This window comes from Siniperca chuatsi, linkage group LG8 (genome assembly GCF_020085105.1).
Source record: "Siniperca chuatsi isolate FFG_IHB_CAS linkage group LG8, ASM2008510v1, whole genome shotgun sequence".
Lineage (NCBI taxonomy): Eukaryota > Metazoa > Chordata > Actinopteri > Centrarchiformes > Sinipercidae > Siniperca > Siniperca chuatsi.
In genome coordinates, this window is record NC_058049.1 from 15,642,256 (window position 1) to 15,664,561 (window position 22,306).

The 22,306-nt window shown below is 40.7% G+C and overlaps 2 protein-coding genes across 4 annotated transcripts in view; both read left to right on the top strand.

Annotated features, from left to right (window-relative positions):
• Positions 1–10,797, top strand: part of LOC122880549 (short transient receptor potential channel 7-like) — a 48,776-nt gene extending 37,979 nt beyond the window's left edge. The window contains exons 8-12 of one of the 3 annotated variants that reach the window (XM_044205801.1): positions 2,131–2,326; positions 3,435–3,656; positions 6,476–6,556; positions 7,461–7,536; positions 7,871–10,797. In XM_044205801.1, coding sequence (XP_044061736.1) covers positions 2,131–2,326; positions 3,435–3,656; positions 6,476–6,556; positions 7,461–7,536; positions 7,871–8,010 — 715 coding nt within the window. In that variant the 3' untranslated portion in view covers positions 8,011–10,797. The other 2 variants (XM_044205802.1, XM_044205803.1) reach the window with 2 other exon arrangements.
• An 8,464-nt stretch (positions 10,798–19,261) lies between these two features.
• On the top strand, positions 19,262–21,415 carry LOC122879991 (small integral membrane protein 32-like). The gene is made up of 2 exons (XM_044204685.1): positions 19,262–19,938; positions 20,330–21,415. The coding sequence occupies exons 1-2, from the start codon at positions 19,876–19,878 to the stop codon at positions 20,690–20,692; spliced, it is 426 nt and encodes a 141-aa protein (XP_044060620.1). The 5' UTR covers positions 19,262–19,875; the 3' UTR covers positions 20,693–21,415.
• Positions 21,416–22,306: the final 891 nt, after the last annotated feature.

Below are 22,306 nucleotides of genomic sequence, written 5' to 3' on the forward strand. Positions count from 1 at the left end.
TTTCAGCCAGCATTAGTTCATCTGTGTGAAAACCTGCTAAGACCAGGGACTTTGGATCCCCTGGGTGAAAGATGCTCATCCTGCTGCCTGAACTGGGCAAGTTTCAATCCAAAATAGATGCCTTTTCTTGCAAAATGATCATGCTAAGATCATTGCTCATGAAATCTTAGATGCTTCCATGCAAATTACTTAAAGCCCTTGAAAACATGGCTTGAAGTCTTAAGTATTTGTGTATGACATTAAATATTCATGATGAAATAAGCAACAAAGTAAAAAAAAACATCCTTAGGTATTATTTATGAAGAGTTTGCAGTCAAAAACAGTGCTAATCTGCTCCATCAGAGTATGGGTGCAACCCTGTCTCCTAGAAATTCTGTTTATATACAAATAATTTGCAATAGCATAACATAATGAGGAAATGTTATTTAACATATCACAAAATTCACAAAATGTTGATACTGAAAGTATCAGTAAAATGTTAACTGACCATTAGTTTTCCATCAAAACATCCAATACAAGCTGCTTATTAAACTTTCTTTTATGGTTATGTTTAGACACTCACTGCACTTGGTTAAGGTTAGGGAAAGGTCGTGTTCTTGATTTAATACAGAGAAAGCCACACACAGACGGGACTCAGGATGCAAACCCTGGACTCTTGTGTCAAAGTCATTTTGCTTTTTGTACACCCATCATCCACCCTGACCACCTCCCTGCAAGTCCTCTGCAGTACATAAGTGTAGAGCTTCATTCACTCAAAAAAGCATTGCCTGTGAACACAGCAGACAGCATAGCATAACTGGGAAAACCAATTAGTAAAATATAAACAGAATTGGTTTGAACATGTTATTGACAGTGGCCACCAACTGTCATCAGATTCTGACTGGTGCAAAGGTATGCAACATCATGTTTTTCTAACTGAGTCCTGCACACTTCAAATCAATGAGAAAAGCACAGAGAAAAAAAGAAATAACCAAAGCTGCAAAACTTTGCAGAATATTATGTGTTCGTGAAGGAACCCATAACTCACTGATCGAGAAATAAAATGCTCAGGGCCTTTAAGTTTATGAGGGTAGAGTCTTCTGTGGTTTTGAAACAGGTTCTGATAGATTCATGGTAGCAATTTTTCATGTGAGCAAGTATGTTTTTTGCATGTTAACACAATGTTCAGCACTCAGTACATAGCTCTGTGCATAACCTCACATATCCAAATTATCGACATGCAGGTTAACAGTGATCCTAGGCATATCATGTTAGCAGGTGAACAGATTGTTAATAACATGGAGAAATCAATGAAAATGGCTTTGTCGTTTGAAGTTCATCAGAAAAAATGTCTATCCAGAGGTTAAAAGCTATAAATACATGGTATGTACTGATCTTTAATTATGCTATTCAGCTAAAATTCAGAGATGCATAAGGAATAGTGACCTGCAGGCAGACACCCAAAGAGACAGTAATGGGGGTTTTCAATATCTAAGTAATTGAATAGTTTCAAAATGTTTATTTCTACCTGGTGGGAGTACTCGATATGTTATGTTATGTGGTGAATGTTTTCCTAGAGAGCATTTTTAGATACAGCCTGGACACCCCCAGAAAGATCACATACATAATTATTTTAAGTTATGGAGTGAAAAACAAACCTTTATTGTTTTCCCATTAAGTGCAGTGACATCTCAGTATCTATTTTGTGTAAAGGTCGACACAGAACAGGGCTACAGACTTAATGAACTGATTTCTAGAAACCAAGTGATCTCTCAAATGCTGAAGTTGAGTCATTTCCTGCTTTATAGGGATTTTGCCAAAGTCAAACATGTTTTAATGTATGTGCAGTGCAGTATGTGTGTAACTGTGAGTGTAGGTGTGTGTGTGTGTTTGAGAGAGAGAGAGAGAGAGAGAGAGAGAGAGAGAGAGAGAAATGGAATAATGTGTTCAAATTGGACATGACTCATCAGGTATTTCATCAGTGCCACCTCATAAACCTCACAACATTAAAATGCTTTGTGTGTTTGTATGTGCGCATGTGCATGTGTTTCAGAGAGAGCAATTAGCTGCTAATACGGTGGGATTTTACGTGTGTTTTCGCAGTCATGTACTGTTTTCTTACTGCTGCATTTTCTCTAACTTTCCTTGCAGGGTGGAGGAGAGTTTTAAGACTCTTTTCTGGTCGATCTTCGGGCTATCTGAAGTGATCTCAGTGGTGCTGAAGTACGACCATAAGTTCATAGAGAACATTGGCTACGTGCTGTACGGTGTCTATAATGTCACGATGGTGGTCGTCCTCCTCAACATGCTCATTGCCATGATCAACAGCTCGTACCAGGAGATAGAGGTACATAAATATGATAGTCAGTCAATACAGAAAGGGTATAATATTGTCAACAAGTCAAAAAGGATCATTGTCTGATCACTTCTGTGCCTGCAGGCGGATTAGAGAGTGAGTTGAAAATACCATGAGCCGTAAAAGATCAATACAGTGGCAACAAACAAAAACACAGAATACAAAATAAAAGCAAGAGTCTCAAAAGTTATCACAAATGACCTGAAATAAAACCATAATATTATACTGTATACATATGTATATATATATGTATATGTGTGTGTGTATATATATATATGTATATATGTATATGTATATAAAAAAAAAAAAAAAAAAAAAAAACTTCACCCTCCGCGGGTGGTCTCGTCCTTCGAGCTCGGGTCCTCTACCAGAGGCCTGGGAGCTTGAGGGTTCTGCGCAGTATCTTCGCTGTTCCCAGTACTGCACTCTTCTGGACCGAGATGTCTGGTGTTCTTCCAGGGATCTGCTGTAGCCACTCCTCCAGTTTGGGGGTCACTGCCCCGAGTGCTCCGATGACCACGGGCACGATGTTGCCATCGCTTGGTAATATATATATATATATATATATATATATATATATATATATATATATGTGTGTACATATATATATATGTATATATATATATATATATATGTATGTATATATATATATGTATATATGTATATATATATATGTATATATATATATATATATATATATATATATATATAGAGAGAGAGAGAGAGAGAGAGATTTTCTTTGTTTTTGCTCTTGTTTTAATTTCTAGATTACAATTGTTAATTTTCTAGCAGCAAATTCAACACAATGAATTGGATAGGTTGTTCAGTTCTCCTCGACAGAACAATGTTATCCATTGGTTCTTGTAACTCAACATAGTTTCTCTCATAACAAGTTATACAACATCAAATGTTTGCCTAAATTTGCAGTAATTCACATTAACTATTAGGTAGCATCAGTTTAATTTGATAGCATTTTTCATTAAGTTGTTTTAAAGTGGTATAATCCTACTTTTTTCTCAAAGGTTTGTTTAGTCTTTACCTGTTGCTATCCCTGCTTATTTCAAATATACCATCTGTCTCTGTCTGTTTGTCTCTGCAGGAGGATGCTGACGTGGAGTGGAAGTTTGCCCGAGCCAAGTTGTGGCTCTCCTACTTTGATGAGGGCCGCACCCTACCCGCTCCCTTCAACCTGGTTCCCAGCCCAAAGTCCTTCTACTACCTGGTCCTCCGCATCAAGTCCGGCCTAATACGCCTCTGCAAGGCCAACGGCTGTCGCCGTAATAACGAGCTGGAGATGGGCATGCTTAACTCACAGGCCAAGGTCAGTGTCAGAAACTCTTACCTGATTCCTAAACTCATAGGTTAATATAGGTTGTTATTTTCCATACATTATCCTACGTGACAGATAACAACTAATGGGCTGACATTATTGTTGGAATTGGGAAGAATCAATTAATGATTTTCCAAACAAAGTTCGTGTAGCTACTAAATAATAGGCCATGTTTCTCTTCATTTCAGTATTATTATCTTTTTAAGTGTTTTGATTTAACTATTCCTACATTTTCCAGGAACTGTGGTGGGAGCCAATAATTACAAGCTAATTATTGACAACATGCAACTTGTTTTTCTTGCCTCCCATTCAGCATATTACTCTCAGACAACATTTCATTGGCATTATGAAGTGACAGTTTACACAGAAAAAGCTAGTTAGAACCAACTGTTTCTAATAGAGTTTGGTTCAGTTCATCTCAAGTTTACTTTCTTTGCTTTTGTGTAATTTTTCCTTTTTTTAAAGAACATTTTGCTGTAATGGTCAACATACTAATTACCAGGAGTGTACTCTCTATACAGATATTCCTCTTTTGCAGGCATCTTCCCAGCTTAATTATGTTATGTTTTGTTTCCTGTGTGGCTTCAGTTAAAGGACTGTTGACACTGGAAAGGGGGCAAAGGACAAGCTCACTAATTGCACACAGAAACAATCTGCAGTTGACTTGCCTGTATGTATAGGCCTGGGCCAACTATTTGTAGCTTGACTGTCAATTACGGGATTTTCAGCATATATAATATATACAGTATGCTCAGATGGCCTTGTGGTTAAGACATATATGATATTTCCACTGCAAGCCTGGGATGCAACTTCAGCTTGCATTTTCACACTTTCCCCCTCTAAAGGATTGTCCATCTAAATAAAATCACTGCAATGAAAAGAAATTCTTGCGTGAAGAATAAATAGCACACGCCATTTATCACAGAATCAGTCTTAGCGCTGGCCTTGTCCGCAGGCATTTCCTCTGTCTGATTCCTCGGCTCAAATGGCTCACCTCAGTGCCTCGGCTAAGCTGTTAGTCAGGCCATTGGATCTTCCTACGTCTGCTCATATGTCTGGGCAGGTTTCGGATGGGGACAAGATGGGTTACACCCTGCTGCCTCTGTGAGCTCCTAAAGTTCTCTGCAGCTCTGACAGTTTAACTGCAGAGCCAAGCAGGTGCAGCATGCGATCAATACATAAGCTCACACTTGACCACAGTGCAGCGTCGAGAATGTCAAGTGAGATTTAGAGAAGACAGCGTGGTCTTTCTGAATTAGTAATTTTTTCCCTCTCAGTCTTTTGGTCCATGTCTCTCATGTGGGATATCCACCATTTGAGAAAAGTGATGTGCTGAATTAATGCTAATTATGTTAGTTTCAAAGCAGCATATGTTCAGAAAGTGAAAGTTAAAGCAGCAGTTAGTAAAATACAAGTTAATGACTGGATCTTATGTATAAGAGAAACTGAATGAGCCCCTGGTAATATATTTTTTAATGAACATTTGTATGTGGATTTGATAAAAAAGTAATAAGTTCATATGTTTGTTCAGTTAATATTTCTGTGTGTGTGTGTGTGTTTGTTTGCTTGCATGCAATAGTTGATGCTCATGCCCTTTGGTGAATATGTCTTTCATATATTCACAGTATTTAGGACAATTAATTTCTTGCTAAAAGCAAAAGTTAAATGGAGGCAGCAACCACCAACAAAACAGGTCATTGATAAAGACAAGATCACAGAGTGCACAACAAAGAGATTTAAGCTTTGTCAGTTGTGCTTTGGAAAACCTCTGCATAGAAGATGTGTTCCTCACATTCACATGAAGCTGAAACAGTGGTTGCCATCTGGTTGTGTGGTTTAACAAAGCAGTGAGTAGATAAAACCACTAATTTGCCTCTCTATAGCAAATCATCTGTATTTGCAGTAGGTGTTCTTTATTCTACAAAGTCTGAAAAACAATTTCTGTACATTTTGTTCTTTCAGAGAACACAAGATGAGTTTGCCTACAAAATGAAAAAAAATGTGGTTATAAATTCAATGAGAGCACAAATTAATGTAGCCCTGAATAGTCTCTACTGCAGGTAAATGAAAGCCTCACATTATAAAATGACATCTATTCCACATGAGTAGAGATGTGGTAGAGATGTTGAATGATGAACCTCAATAATGTTTTTCTGTTATGGTGGATAGTATTTTAGAATTAATCTGTTTTTAATTTAGTGCAGACACATTCCGTTTTTTGTTTAAATATGTATATACAGTACAGTATGTTATATATTCATAATTATGAAATATTCAGCTGCTCTCTGAGAGAAATCGAACATTATTTAACATTGAAAACCAACGTGATTTGGCTTTTTTGGGGCTTTGAAATTTAAAGCTTTGTTAGTTATTCTTCATAAAAAGTCTATGTTGTTTATTATTCATTATGATACTTACTATATTATGTTGAGATATCTCCAGACGTAGCTTTAGTGCATGTAGAGTAGCAGCTAGTTGTGTGTGTCCACCCTTAAGTTAAAACTCATTTTGACACTGCAGCGCTGAAATGACATAGAAGCTACAAAGCAAGGTCATGGACATGGAAGGCATCTATACGTCAGGTAATAGAGATTCACTCTGGTCAAGTGATGCTGTCAATTCTCTTTGTCTTCTCTTTGAAGACATCTGTGAGCACTAGATACAAACACTAAGTTCTGCCTTTCATTGTTGTTTTGTTTTGGCAGTGTGTTGTCTCCTCTAACACCCTTTTCAAATGCTTCCATTATAGATATTCACTCAACCCTGAAATGTGTCACTGGACTTTTGTTTGTATCCCACTGTTGCAACAGGATGAGCGCTTCAGGTCTTATCCACGCCCGGGAGAAGAGTTCTTCCCCAGAAAATCTAGAAAACACCCGACCCGATACCAGGTAAGACAGAGAGCGAGGGATGGGTGAAGAATCTCAGACAAGAACGAGAAGGGAAAAGAAAGAATATATGAGAGACAGAGAGAAACATTCAGGCTGAGGAAGATAGAAAAAAATAAAAGTAGAGAGGTATAGCAGCAGAGAGAGGAAGTAGCTGGAGGGTGATAAAGGATGACAGGAAGAGAGATGGAGAGAGAAGATGAGAGGGGTGGAAGAGGTAAAGAGAAACTGATGTGAAAGACAGCAAGGTAGGGAGATGAGCTGGAGACAACAGAGAGGAAAGAATTTAACAAGAGTTTGGATGAAAGGGCATCGACTGCAAGGAATGTGATAGGAAAAGTGATGGCGAGTGAAAGGGGGAGAGGAGGAACGGCAAAAAGAAAAAGAGCAAAGTACAGAGTAAAGCTGAAAATGCCTCTAATGAGCTGTTTGAGGGAGATCGAAAGCAGACACTCAGTAAATGAGCTCAAAGTATCACACTGAGGAGGGAAGAGAATGCTCTCCTCCATAGTCTGCCCTTCGCCTTTGCCCTGAGGGAAATATAAATTCATTCACTGGTCAATTGCGCTTTGTCTAAACCCTCCCAGTTTGCATGTTTGTTTTTTTTCCCCATCCAGCACACAAATACACAAGATCACTCACATCATTGAGATGTCACTTGATTAGACATTTGCATGTGTGCTGCATGTGTGTTGACAGGAATCAACCCATATCCAGATTGCCTACATGCAGAGATTGACTGCTTGAGCCTTGGCAGCATCTGCAGGACATCCTTCCTGGCTACAGAGCAATACTCAACATTTCTCACACAGTCTCTGAGACAGTGCCGTTCTCTAACACCGTGCATGTCACATCACCTTGTCACCTTCTCTGTGTTTAATCTTCTCCTTCCCTCTCCTCCTTGTAGAATATCATGAAGCGCCTTATCAAGCGGTATGTGCTGAAGGCTCAAGTGGACAGAGAGAGCGATGAAGTCAACGAAGGTAAAATTCCCTCTTCATTAAGGCCAACTCTTATTCTGTCATTATTTGCTCAGGACATGCGTGTGCCTGAGTGTATGGACTGTTAGTGCAAGACAAGATGTAGGAGTTACTGTGTGTGTGTGTGGGTGTGTGGGTGGGTGTGAGATAATGTCCATGAAATGAGGTTGTGCTGTGCATCATTGTATTGTATGTACTGTATGGCTGCATATACTCACATGTGTCAACTATAGCACAGTTTCATGGCCTGATAGATAAGTGCTTACCTGCATACATGTCTGTATTTGTTCATGTTCACGTGTCCTGATTGTTGTGTCCATGTTTGACTGTGTTGTAGGTGAGCTGAAGGAGATCAAACAAGACATTTCCAGCCTCCGTTATGAGCTCCTGGAGGAGAAGTCCGAGGCCGCTGGAGAGCTGGCTCTGCTCATCCAACAACTTGGCGACAAGTTTGGCAAGAACACCATGAGACACTGACAGGACTCGCTAGAAGGAGAGAGAGGGAAGGAGGGAGAAAGATGTGAAAGAGGGTGAAATCATGAGGAGGTGGGGGCAGAAAGCACGGTCAGGGTAGGTGTTTTTAAGACCTTGATAGCAGAAAAGGGGAAAAAAGGGAGAGGTGGAAGCAGGATGTTTATGAGATAGACAGGGAAGAAATTGGAGGAAAAGCTTTAGAGCAACATGCTGGGCACAGAGTGAAATGTTGCTTACTGAAGGCAAAAGGCAAATGTTTTGGATATGCAATGACCAGTTAGGGAGGAATGTGAAAAGAGGATAGCAGGGACTGCAAGTGTACATGAAGTCAAAGGGTCAGAGGGGAAGTAAACTCAGTTGGAGGGGATTTGTGTTGACAGCTGAATTCTAATTAAAGGCAACAACTTGAGAGAGGGAGAGAGGAAGACAGAGGCTCGCAGGCTGGGTGGAAGATAGAGGGAGACGAATGAGGAAGAGAACACAAGCACCTTGAGATATAAAGAGGCACCACAGGGCAGGAGACTGAGGCAGCGCAGCGATGAGGGCCCCCACATCCGCTGCCAAGAGATATCAGTGCAACACCAACTTGGAGGAGAGAGAGGAAAACCCAGAGCAGGGATGACACAGAGGGAGTGCTGGAGAGCGAGGGGGGACAAGAAAGAAAGATATCTGAAAAAAACTGCCACTGTTATTTACACCAGAAAAGCTGGCTTTGCTTCTGTGTCTTCACTTTGTCAGCATAGTGATGCCTGTCGAGATACTGTACCCCTTTATACACCAGGCTATCTAATTAATGCATTTCCATCCACAATGCACAACTTATGATCAGGAGTCAGATGATTCAGGAAAAAGCAGAAAACGTTGTAGGATTTATGCATTTGAAAGTCATTAAAGCTCACTCAAAAATGTAGCATTATCCTCTCATTGTAATGTCAGTCAGAGACTTTTGCATGTCCACATAACACACAGTGTGCTGTATAGACATACAGCATTGCAGCTCCATGTGAACTGTCTCCAAGAGATCACATGTTACTAGAATCTGGCTTTGCAGAGTTTCAAAAGAAAGGCAAAAGGTTATAACATCACTCCAGACAGCATGTCTTTTACCTCTCTCAGAATTATTTAAAATACAATGTACTAAGCGAGCACATGCTGCCAGACATGTTGCAAGTATGGCTAACTCAAGGATAGCAAATACAGATAGGATGTACAAAAACAAAGAGGATCGTTTCACATGACACCTCTCTCCCTTTGTTTAAAGTCTAGGTCTCATGCATATTTGAACATCTTCAAGCCAATAAACATGTTAAATATGACCTAGATAACTGCTGTGGATATTCCTTTTCATTATGCCTTTGCAGCACAAAGTGTTTCTGTGCGACACGTTTTCTAAAGTAGTAGCTAAAAAGCGACATGTCCTCGAGGAGTTGTGTTTACAGCTGTAAAATGCAGGAGGTCAGTGCTTATGAGGAGCACATGAAGGCAGAAAAACTCCTCTGTCTGATCGCTTTAAGGGCAACCAGACTTTTGAGAGATGAGAAAATGAGGGAGACAGAGACTTTTGGAACAACAGTGCAATCATTTAGCTATAAAACACTGGGATTCTGCTGCAGAAGCTGTGTGGAGTAATTTTATGGTCTTGTTTTTCTTTTGGAGAATGGCTGTTAGACTTCACCAGTGATTCCACTGACGTGGGGATGAGTAGGTAATAGTTGAATTGTTGCTTTCAGTAAAATATGGAGAAAATGTGATCCCAATAATAATGCACATGATAAACTGCTAATTCTGCCCATTAAAAACTTTTTTATTGCGCTAAGTGGAAAATTGTATCTACAACAAACAATATTACAGATGTAGATACAGATAGGGTGCTAAAAATTATGTTGCCCTGTGGGATCAGCCACAGTATCTGTCCTGCATTGCCATTTTGTTCCACACTGCTTCTGGGAAACAGCAACATCAAACATTCACACAACACTGGTCTGCATATATTTCCGTGTTGTCATTCAAAAACTTCATAAATTAGACAGTTTTGAGGTTTTACATTTTTAAAACACCACATTTTTTATTATTCTCTTATTGCGTGGATGCTCTCAAATGTCATTAGCCTCATAGGTGAGAATCAGCAGGGGCCTACTGCACCAATTAACACATTTAGAGGGCTGTCATTATACATCATTTGTTTTGGTGGGGAAAAAGAAATCAGATCTTGTTCATCTTAACATCATTATCATTTACAGTAAAACCTCAACTTGCAAGACTGTGAGATGAGTTATTTCCATGACAAATGACAAATGAATCCTTACAGGTTGTTTTTAAAGCTTCTATGGTTAACAGTCTAAAGTCACTAGTAGGTGTAGTAGGCCCAAGCACACGTCTTAGCACCATTAAAGCTGAGTGATAATTCTTAATCAGAAGGCTTTAAACATAATTGAAAAAGTTGACTTTTCAGAGATCTGAGGTTTTCAACCTATAGTGACTGAATCTAGTTTCAAATACACAAATGTTGTTTTGTCAAGATTTTATTTAAATAAGTAGTGAGACTTGTGTCTTTATTTGTACTGTTTGTTTCAGAGAGTGAAAGAGCAGCTAACTATTTTCTGTGTGCAGAACCAGGCTAATAATGACAAGACTCCTAGCGAGCGTTTTAAGATTCCCACCTCCTGAAATACAAAATTACCTGAAATACTGTATTTTTAAATTGTACGCAAGAAATATTGATTAAAGCTAAATCTTGTACTGTATATTGTCATATTTTTGATCCTTGAATTAAAGAGAGTAAACTCTAAACTGGTTGTTTAATCATTGGAGTACTATGTTTGTTTGTGCAGACAGGTGAAGTTTGATGAAGTTTAATGAGTCTAAATATTCAGTGTTTGTCCCCAATGGTAGCCCACAGTCGATGACAGGCGCTGGAGCAAAACCAAACATGTGGCTGCAGTGTTGCTCTGCACTCTGACAACTGTATGCACACACATGCAGACACACACAGAAATGTACACATTCAGAACAAGTACTCTTTAAGCAGCCAGGAGGACCCAAACTGTACTAAATATACACGTACATACAGTGCAATAATATACATCCATAGTACACAGTACTGCACTCACACACATACATACAAAGAGGACCTCAAGTTTATATTCATGGTGTATTACAGTTTTTAGAGTTGCTTTTTTTTCCCAAGTGTTTACAGGCATATCTCTCATAGTCCTCACTGCTTTAAAGCTATTCACACAGATCTCTTTACCAACATGCTGTTTAGAACAACTTAAACTCACATCCAAAATGCACTAAAACTAGGAAAACACTTGTGCAAAAGTTCTTTCCCAACAAGGGACACTGTCACTGATAATGCAATGACCTAAAACTTTAACAGCAGGAAGCATTGCAAGATTTGTGTTTGAAGCGTCATTGACTTTTTTTCATAAACCAGCATCCAGAACAAGTATATGTCAAAAGTATTTGGATTGCCCAATGTCACATATAATGTCTCAGTTGGATTTACAGGTCCACAACAGCAACTGTTCTCAACACTGTGCCACAAAACAAATGTGCAAAAAATAATACAGAATATTTAAAGAGTTTAAAATAGTGGAGCCCAAGAAGATTCTCAGAAACCATATACAAAAAAGGGATGTTTAACAGTGCACAATCCACTGTGTTAGTTGCTAGCTCCAAGAATAACTTGGGCACAAAAAACTTTAACTAGGTTCCTCTAAAGGTAAGGGTCCCAAGTTCCTACAAAAACATAAAAAGGGCATGTAAATATAAACATAATTTCTGGGAATGTCAGTGCTCAGCAGTTAGGATATGAGCAGCTAGGCTAGGCTAGCAGGTGCTTTGGCTAAACATTACATCCCAAACTGGGATGTAATGTTTAGCTCGCTAACACACTTGCCGTGTCAGAGAAATCCTGAAAGCTGCCCTTTAAAGCAACACTGTAAACACTCCCTTCCAACATATGTCCAGATGTATCAGATCTCAGTTAGTCCATACCATTCACTCGCCACTCTCGCTGCATTGTTTCAGGCTGTCACTGAAAGGCTTCCTTTTATTGTTTAGTCTGCCATTACACAAAGGCCAATGAACCCTGTAAAGTTGTCACTAAAACTTACCTTACATAGTCTTCTTTTAGACTATATATGACAAGGGTTGACAGATTTTGGGTTGTTTTCAGTGCAATTTCTTTTTGTGACAATTTTATTGAAACAACACTGGTTTATGCAGAAAGTCATATATAGCAGATATATTTTGATTAAAAACCATTCATTTTTTATTTATTTTGCCTTTTTAATGTTAAACCCACGATAGGCAAGTTCATAGATTGATGTCCCCTCATGACAGCTGCAGTTGGTGTTTGTTTTGTGAATCATGTAATGTGAACTTTGAAATTTTCTTCTCTGTGAGTGTTGATGATGTAGGTGGTGAAGAAAATCTTTCTACATTTGGTTCAGCCTTCATCGGCGAGTCCTGCTTTCTCTGGATGACGTGCTCACACATGAAATTTTGCTTTTCAAAATAAAGTTTTGGATTTTGCACTTAAGTTTTGAAGGCTTTTCAACCGTGACCATGCACTCCACCAGAATTTTCACGAGTCTATAAACTCATTTTTCAGTATTCTCACGTAATGTTTCAGGTTGTATGATGTGTTGTAAGGTATATTTTTAGATCAAATGTTGGCAGGCACAGCTTTAAGGGAAAACGCTACAATAACCACAATTACAGGCTTGGGTACACTCAGAGGAGCATCCTTTCCTTATCACGTTGTTGAGTCTGGTGTATAACCTTTGCCACAGCCTCTCCTTCTATTTCCCCCACTTGTCCTCGCTCCTTCCCATCACCCACTGCTGCACTATGTATGCAAGCCAATAAAGCAGAAATGCCAAAAGACTGTCTCAATAGAAAGAAGACTCAATTCAGAAATGCCGTACAGCACACACACATAAACAGCAGCTGAGACCCTTACTGGACTATCTCCATAGCAACAAAGTCAGTTTGAGGGAAGTTCACAGGAAATTCTGTTATCTGATTTCCTTGAGTGCTCTCCCTCAGACTTTTGATAAGAGTTTTGGCCTTAGGGGCGTTACTCAATAACACACTCCATCAATGTGGGTGTGTATTTCTGTGTGGTGTAGGCTACATGTGTTTGTGTCTTGTCTGTCTTAATCAGGAGATAAAATTTTATGGAAGTGTATCTGTTCATGCTCGGTTGTGTATGACCTGTGAGCTGACATTAGCCTGTGTGCTTGCATAGAAGACTTGTGTGTGTGTGTGTGTGTGTGTGTGTGTGTGTGTGTGCCTCTTAGAGCAACACAACTGACATCCCTTCTCTGGTGTAATTTGTCCCAGAGGCCCAAGGCATGGAAGTGTTTCCAGCCCTCTGTCCCTCTCTCCTCCTCTTCATCCTCCCTCTCTCCATCCCTCTCGCCTCCTCCATCTGTCTCTCTCTGTTTCTGTCTCTCCTGGCAGAGCAGTGAGCGATGTGACCTCCTGCCTCTGAAAGACAGGGATTCCAGGGATTTGGAGGAGAGATTAGAGTCCCTCTCCAATGTGCCTCCCGCCTACTGCCTGAACCCCCTCAGGAGACAAACTTAGCAGCATCCACACATACACTTGCTTGCTTGCATAAACACATACAAACATAGCAGCTTACCCTTTCCTCATATATTATTAGAAGCTTGAACACACACGTAGGTGGGTTCAAACACATTACACACACTCACTCACTGAGGCGCGAATACTCACATATGCATGCACGCTCACTCACCAGACTGTCGGTGATAAACACTCACATTTAAACAGTGAATGGTTACTTGTTCATACACAAACAAACAAAAGCATACACTCACATATTAATGGAGTTTAAGTCCACAGAAGTGGACTTAAACTCAAAAGTCTCTCTGTGGGTCTTACTCTCGCAGACGAGTATGTGCCACTCATCATTTTTGCACACACTCACACACAGATACAGCTCCCATCCAAGGCATAAATCACCACCTTAAGCCATCTCAGTCTCTCATCACAGTATCTCATTAGAAGAAGAGATGGTGATGACCTAATCAGGAGAAACTTCTTAAACAAACTAATGGATGATTGTAGAGCATAAAACTCAATCACAATCTTACATTATAGCCACTTATCACTAGAAATATAACCTTTATCACGGCCATAAGAATATCATCTGACCTGCTCCAACACATTTTTCACTTCTCTGACATTACAGCCTGTAAAAAATCCCAAATCCATAGTGCTGAGACTTTTCTTAAGAGTCCCCATCATTCGTGAAACGCCAATATCTCATTTCTTGAGCAGTCAGATAGCTGATGGAGTAGAGGAGGAAGGCGCTATCAGGGGGTTATCAGAAGAAAAGACTTGTTTACCAATTCTTCAAAGCCACAGTGCACCGGTTCAAGATGGATGGAGGGATTGATATGACAACTCCCTCACAAGCCCCCCAGGTGGCTCAACCGGCCCCCGAGGCCGTGCTGAGGACTGAGAGTAAACACGGCCATGAGTGCACTCACAATTTCAAGTGGAGTGCATGAAACTGCATGCGCACACACAAGATATATATGTCAGGTGTGCATCTATCTCATGGGATGATTTTTCCCCAGAAATCATCGTCTTTGTCATCACAATAAAAAAACAACATTGCTGTTTTCTGTATTGTGACAGATATCATGGAATTTCTACTTGAACTTGAGCACAAAATGTTATGCATTTGTGAGTTGTGGTTCTCTTCACGTTCCCTCCAGTAGGATGTATTTCCTTACTGGGATTTAGAATTTAAGTTTTCTTCTGCTTCTGAACTCTCCTACAGTATGAAATTTCTCTTCAGTGGCACTGTTTCTCGCTCTTCCAAATTTGCCACTACTCAGTTAAAGTCAATGCATGTGACACAAAATACATCTTCAGAAATCAGTAACTCCATTTTAATGGTTTACCATGAAAAATAAAAAGTTAGTTTAGCAAGAGCCATAGTTTCTGCCTCAGACTAATTAACTCCAACTGATAACTATTGATCCTGATGTCATCATTAGAGATGATGCACCATCTTAATACCTGAACATTGTAACTAGCATTGTAACAAATAGTCTACAATATTCCAGGAAAACATGATCATTTCACATAATAGTACAACATTTCAAAATATTAGATCACAGCATATATCTTGAGTATTTCTCATGACAGCAACCTCTGAGTTTCAAAGAAAAATGAAAGATTCTCCTGATTTTACTGTGGAAGCCAATCGAATAAAGTGGGCAGAAAAAAATCCACTCCAAAACCATCAGGCATATACTTTTCAGTATATATCATCATCATCATCATCATCATCATCATCATCACCTTCTGCATGATTACAGCTTTGTGTTGTGTTCATTTATCATACTTGACATCATCGTCCATTTAGCAGCATCTGGCTCATTCCTGCATTACCAACATTGTCATCCTCTGTGTTCCTATCACGTCCACGTTTGAATCTTTATTTCAGTATTACTGACAGCAGTGAATAAAGGATGTGGAATGCTATACAGAAACTGCTACAACATTTCCTGGATTGCAAACATTCTCCCATTCACTCTCTGTACGAGTCGTGTGTGAGTATGAAAGGCGAATGAGTGAGACACAGAGAGGAAGTTGTTTATAACAATCCCAGCGCTGCTGCTCTTCATATACTGCAACATTTCGCCTCAGTGTATTTATGTACCTACAACATAGTTTTCCTTTTATGGGCTAGCCATAGCTGTTGCACCACCATTCATCTTCTGACTCACTTGGCCTTTCTTTCCATTTGATCTGCTCTGTGGTGGCTTCTGTTTCCTATTTTCTGTTAGTTTCTCCGTCTTTTTGCTGTTTGTTTCTGTCTGCCTCAGCAACTATTTTCTTCTCTGTCTCTTTCTGTTTGTCTCTGTCCCATTGCTGTTTTTGATCTCTTTTCTTTTCACATTTTATGTGTCTGTTTGGCTCTTCCTCCTCTGTGACTTTGGAAACAGGACATTAGTTAGCTGTTTCTGTCTATTTTTTTCTGTCTCCCCCTCCTCTCCTCATCCAGACTCAGCCTACAGACAGCAGAACTTCATACTACAAACACATACTGATGGAGGAATCAAGATTATGTCTTATAGGGAACACTGGTTCTGTTATTTCCCACTTGATCTGTTTAGTTTCTTTCCTCCTCCTTTCCCTCGCCTCTCTTCTACCACACACCTCCTCCTGCCCTCCCTCTCCATCCATTTCTTCATGTTTTGAGTGTCTAGGGCTTCTGGGGTGATCGCATGGCTACTGGACCAGAGACCCTCCCCACACTCAGACAAGCACCCATTTACCTGGGGCACTCCCTCCCTTCCCTCCTAAAACCTCCTTCACTGATCCTGAACACAACCTCCCCGTAATGATTCACATTTGAAATGCAGATGAAAAACAAGATAAAAGAGAAGCGAGCTGTGTCTCAGCATCTCTGCTCCTCTCTTGTTGTTTGTTTACTGTCCTCAAGATCTCGCCGGTGGCCTATACTGGCTGAGTTTGCTTTGTTTGTTATAGAACTGAGAGGCCACTTGACCTGCACTGAGATCTGTGCCTACACTGTGTACATAGTAAAAATAAAATGCATATTTCATCCTATTCTGCAATAAAATAAAGTATAAATTGAAATATATATTGGCAAAATGTGTCAGACTTGCAAAAAATGTGAATGATGATGTTTCTCTGACAATATGTCTGCAGGTTCAAATTTATTTTGGCCTCACAAAATATGATTTGAATGAATGTAATGCATATTTACTGTATGTATGATTTAAAATGTAGTGGTAGTCCTGTGTGTATGTGTGTGTTTCACTGGTTACATGACAGCTGCTGCTCATTTCAAGTATCCATTTGTCAGTTTTACTGCTAGAGAAAGTAAATGCCTCTCATTTTATTCCTCCCTGAGATGAGAAGCAGCATTTGGTGTTCTGGCGAGATAATCAAGTGACTAATTGTAGAGTGTCTGATTTCTGCCATTGGGGGCGTTTGATACGCTGGCAGGGAAAAATCCTATTTTGCTGGCTGATTTTTCCACGGAGGTTAAAGAGGAGATGGTTAGGAGAAAATTAACACAATTACAGAAAATAAGAGAGGGGAGACATTTGCGTGTCACATTTTTTGTTTGTTAAAATTCTTGTTGAAAATCAGTCAAACAGAAAATGGAATTGTATTGACATAAGAGATAAAGGAGTCCTAGCTGCTTGTGTAGCCATTAGTGATCAAATTGTCTGTGTTGTGTGATGTGTGTTTGTGTGTGTTTTGATCTGACTGGAGCATGTGTTAGCTTGCGTAGGAGTGTATTGTATCTGTTAAAGTGTGCATGTGTTTTCTCTCTTTCTCTCTGTCTGCCTCCGTTTATGTAAGTGTGTGTGTGTGTATATACAGCTGCTTGTGGTTCGTACATGTCAAATGTCTCCTGTGAGTGTGTTAGTGTGCACACATGCAGGAGCGTGCACATCACTGTTCTCATAATCTGTCTCTCTCTTTGGCTTTTGAGTGTTTTAGAGTCTGTCTGGGGGTATCACTGTTATCAGATGCTATGTGTATGTGTGTGTGCGTCTGTCTTAGCAAGCGAGAAGGAACGGAAGCACTATTTTTTATGAGCAGTGAAAAGCAGAGATGGATAGACTCTAAAGACAGTATATTTGGGTGGCTGTTGAACTCCTGCCTGTGCGGTGAATGACTCTACTGCACTGTGGAGCTCATGCTGAGGAAAGCAACAAAACACTATTACTCCTTCATGAGGCAAAAATAAACAAAACTCTGCAATCTCAAGCAATTTTGTCTCAAAGGAATTAGCAATAATGGCTAAGGAAAGCACTGCTGTTAGTGCAGATCACCACCGCTTTTGTTAGTGCTCTTTACTTCACTTGACATGGCATAATTTGAGGTGACTGAAACTTAATGATGTAAAACAGTGGCAAAGGCCATTGAGGGGAGATTTTCAAAACATTGATCCTTTCCCTCCTGGAAATAATGGAAAATAATAAGTAATAAAATAACAACCCCTGAGCAGACCCAATTCTTTAGTTAGCTGACAGTGCAAAGGAGTGTGTAACATTGTGTATTTTATCAGTGTGTGTGTGTGCGTGTAAATGACAGAAAGAGAGCGTGCTGTGGCTGGTGTGTGTAGGCTACACATACATAATCCCTGTTGACTCGCACGGCCTGCCATTTGCTTTGGTTATGTCTCATTTGCCACATCCAAAAAGCAATAATAAACAGTAATCTCCTTAGCGCCACAATTATTGCTGTCCCTCCACGTATGTAAACAAGGCTTTAGGCTGTATTTAGATTTCCCATGTGACATGCACATTCCAAGTTGATGTGGGACACCAGGACACTGCTAGGTATTTGTTCATTATTTGTAGACTAGTTTGCCTCAAACTTTTTGTAGTCTGTTTGTGTATTTGTGCATGTGGTTTACAGTATTTTTGCTGCAATGTGTGTGTCCCTCCTTGTTCTCTATGTCTGCCAGCCATTCTAACGTGACAGAACAGGTGCAGATGAATATGAAACAGATCGGCAGAGCTTTTAGGGTCTGGCCATTCGTATGCGGGCTAATGTACGAAGCATCATGTAAGAGCAAACTAGCCAACAATCTCCATCTTTAGCACCTCCTTTTGAGTGTCTAGCACCAATGTCAAATCTGTTTCACAGAGAGCAAACACATTTATTATTCTAAACACACAGACCAGGCCGTGTGAGATGCAAGAGAAGTTTTGTTGCTCTTTAAGTCTTTCCTAAAAGAAACAGACTGACAGTAGTGCTCTGACTCTGGCACTAAGACTCAGACAATAGACTACCTGGTAGACCTTTTCTAAAATGGAATCCCCTTATGAGTTCTTACACATACTCACCAATCTCACACCTTTTCATGTTCTCTCATCACCCCAGTGTGAGACATTCCCCACACTGGCCCAGAAATGACCAGAAAATGACCATTGAAAATTATTTGAGAGATACTATAGATAGATAGATAGATAGATAGATAGATAGATAGATAGATAGATAGATAGATAGATAGATAGATAGATAGATAGATAGATAGATAGATAGATAGATAGATAGATAGATAGGACGTTGTCTGGTGACTCTCTCTTTACAGTAACACACGTCTCTGTCCGGTGACGTGCCTCCAGCGCCCTCCTTCCCCTATCCTGATCTGCAATTCTCTCTCTCTCTCTCTCTCTCTCTCTCTCTCTCTCTCTCTCTCTCTCTCTCTCTCTCTTCGCTCTGTCATAAACACGCAACCCAGAGCGAAGATGGGAAGCTGTTCACGACCCGGTGTGCTGCTGTGTTTTGTCCTCCATTAACCCCTCCTTTCGTCTCATTTTAGTCATACTGGATCGCTAATCCCGTAAGGGCAGACTGTCTGTAGCATCTATCCCACACGTATCGACCCAGTACTGGATAAAAGGACAGGCAGAGCTGCGTCCTGTACGCACAAGCAAAGGCGATCTTGTGTACTGCGCACCACGGCGCACAAGGAGACATGTGTGCGCACCAGCGATCACCGTTGAACTTCACCACCTCTGACAGACCCTAGAGTCATTTGGATATCGCTACATTAACCTACTATAAAGCAGTCTTCGCGTAACCACACGCGTGGCAGGAAGATTTGGATGTAAACGCCAACAAGTGGAATTGGTAATGTGCTCTTTCACTGGGACCCTGGTCATGGATTTGACCTGTTCTGTTTAATGTGACGGGAGACGCTGCATTAATATCCCACTCAGCGACATATGGTCTGTGGGCACAGATTTGAAGCTATCGACCCGCCGCTTCTCCACAGCGCGTCCTCGGCGGGGCTGGAGTGGACAGAACAGGGGACGCTGAGGAATGCGGAACAGGGATTTTGTCTTTACCAGCTCACCTGCGGAACTCTTCGCAGAACACACCAAAGTAAGTAATTCCCTTAACTAAAACAACGTGCTTTGGTTTGTTTAACGTTGCTGTGGGATTCCACAAAGACCAAAATCACAAGGTCCTGCGGCACCTCAAGGAATCTAATACTTAACAGTGACTCCAGCCTACTTTATGGTGCTTTCATTCTCACTTATGGCATCGCAATGACTTTTGTACATACAGTGTAGATTATGTGTCACTGGATGGAGTCAGTGACCTTGTCAGACATTAAGATATTTTGGGATAACTGGATTTTTAATATTCCTATGCTATAAGGGCACACAGGAATCGCACCTGATTCTTTTTAGTCGGTGTTGTTGCATCAGAAATAGGACAAACACGGAGTCAGTAGGCTACATAACCCTCTCCGTGTCTTTTCATCCTCCAGCCGAACGAAGCAGACAGTGACCCGCGTGGCGCCATGCTGAGGCAGATCCTCTTCAACTCCACCAACACCCCAGACTTCATGGCCCAGTCCTCCACGCACGCCCCCTCCTCCCTGAACGCGTCCCACAGTGGCTCGGTGAGCGTGGCCGCTCTTCTGAGACCCACCACAGGGAGAGGGGGAGGGGGGCTCCGGGAGGGCGAGCTCCACAAACCTGACCTGATCACCTACATAGTCATGTGCCTGCTGCTCTTCCTGTTAGTGCTGCTCATTGTGTTCTTCATCAACTGCCAGCTCCGGAACTCTTTCTTCGCCTCCATGCCATATGACAGGTCGCTGAGAGAGGCCCGGACCTCCTACAAGTAGGCAAGCCCTCAGGGCAAATCTCTGGGACTCTGGACTCTTTAGTGAGACTCCTATGGGGGTTTAAAAACTGGTAACCCCTGAACTGCTGCTGCACGTACTGGACACATGAAGTTGTTGCCTTTATCTGTAGTCTTTGGAAGGCCTAAATAACCTGTAATCCCTAACAAAACCTAACATGAATAGCCAGGCCCACAGACCCATCCCAAAAAGATACTTCAGTCCATGGGGGGCCGATTGAGAAAATGAGTGGTGCAAATGGCTGCAGGTGGAAGATAACAGTATAACTACTGATCAAATTGGTGACTCATATTTTCAGGTAATTAATGACTGAAATGTGAAACAATCCATCATTCCCTATAACCCCCTTTGTGGCATCAGTACTGCACTTTGGACACAAATAGTTTATTCCTTTACAGTATACTCACAAGCTTGTATTAATAGTTGCTTATAAATCGGACATGGCGCCTGCGTTTTGGGTTCAAATTCACAGTATTTCACACTGGCCCTGACAAGATGAATCTGTTTTTTTTCTCCATGGAAACGTGACTTATGTCAACACAGAAAGAGTCTACAGTGGTTTGTATATAAAATATTTTGTATGACTGTAACTTAATTGTCTTGTCTTGTGAAATCAACACACACTTCCCACCCTTTTGTCCGTTGTAAATTGGTGATTAAATGACAGACTAGGCCTATTTCCTCACATAAAGATATTCAAATGTCCTTTGTAGTGGCTGTCTTTTCGTCTATCCAGCTGTTTTATGAATTGCGATGCTGGAGATGATGCTGCAGCTGCTGATGATGTGAAGGGCCAACTGTTAGTCATTTAATACGTGCGTATATGCGTTTTTACGAGTGCCATAGGGCCGCCAGCCTTATCGTGCACTCTCACTTTTAATTAACCTCTCCCCCACAATTTATAGCGCCAATATCACGGAGAATGAAGACTTGAGGCTGAAGTTTATGAAGAGTCCTGTGCGATAAACCAAACTGTTGTCCCTTTCAGTGCCACGGGTGATGCGCAAATCCTCTCCAATCGTGTTGTTGGAAAACATCTCTCACATACCAAGACAGACAGATGAGCCTATCTGTGTAATCCTGTGCCAGTGTTTGTGGAAGTGTGCGTGCGTTCGTGCGTGTAATGTGTGCGCACAGGTTTGTAGATGTCTGAGTGGTAGGAGAAACACTGTATTTCCAGTACTGGATATCTCGAAATTACTCAAGCCAGGGGAACTGGAGTCAAATAATTCCTCTGAGCATTCATTCAGTGACTCCGGAATGCTTCACCTGAGATGAAGGCTACATTTCCACTGAAATGAACTAAACACAGTGATTATTGTTACTTGTGGTGCGTAAATCAAGATAGCTTATTTTCTGGATCTGATAAGAGCTAGCATAAGACATTGCCAGCGGGAGACAAAAGGCATCTGCCTTGAGTGTGGGATTTATAATGACCTGACGAACATGCTGTTATTGGAAGACAATCCGCTAAGAATTGAGTCGATTTAGTCAGCATATTCAGAAGAATCGGCTATGTGCCTTCTTGATTCAATTGTGCAATTGTCCTGAATATTTTAATGTTCTTTTCCCACAACTCTAACCGCCACCCAGAGT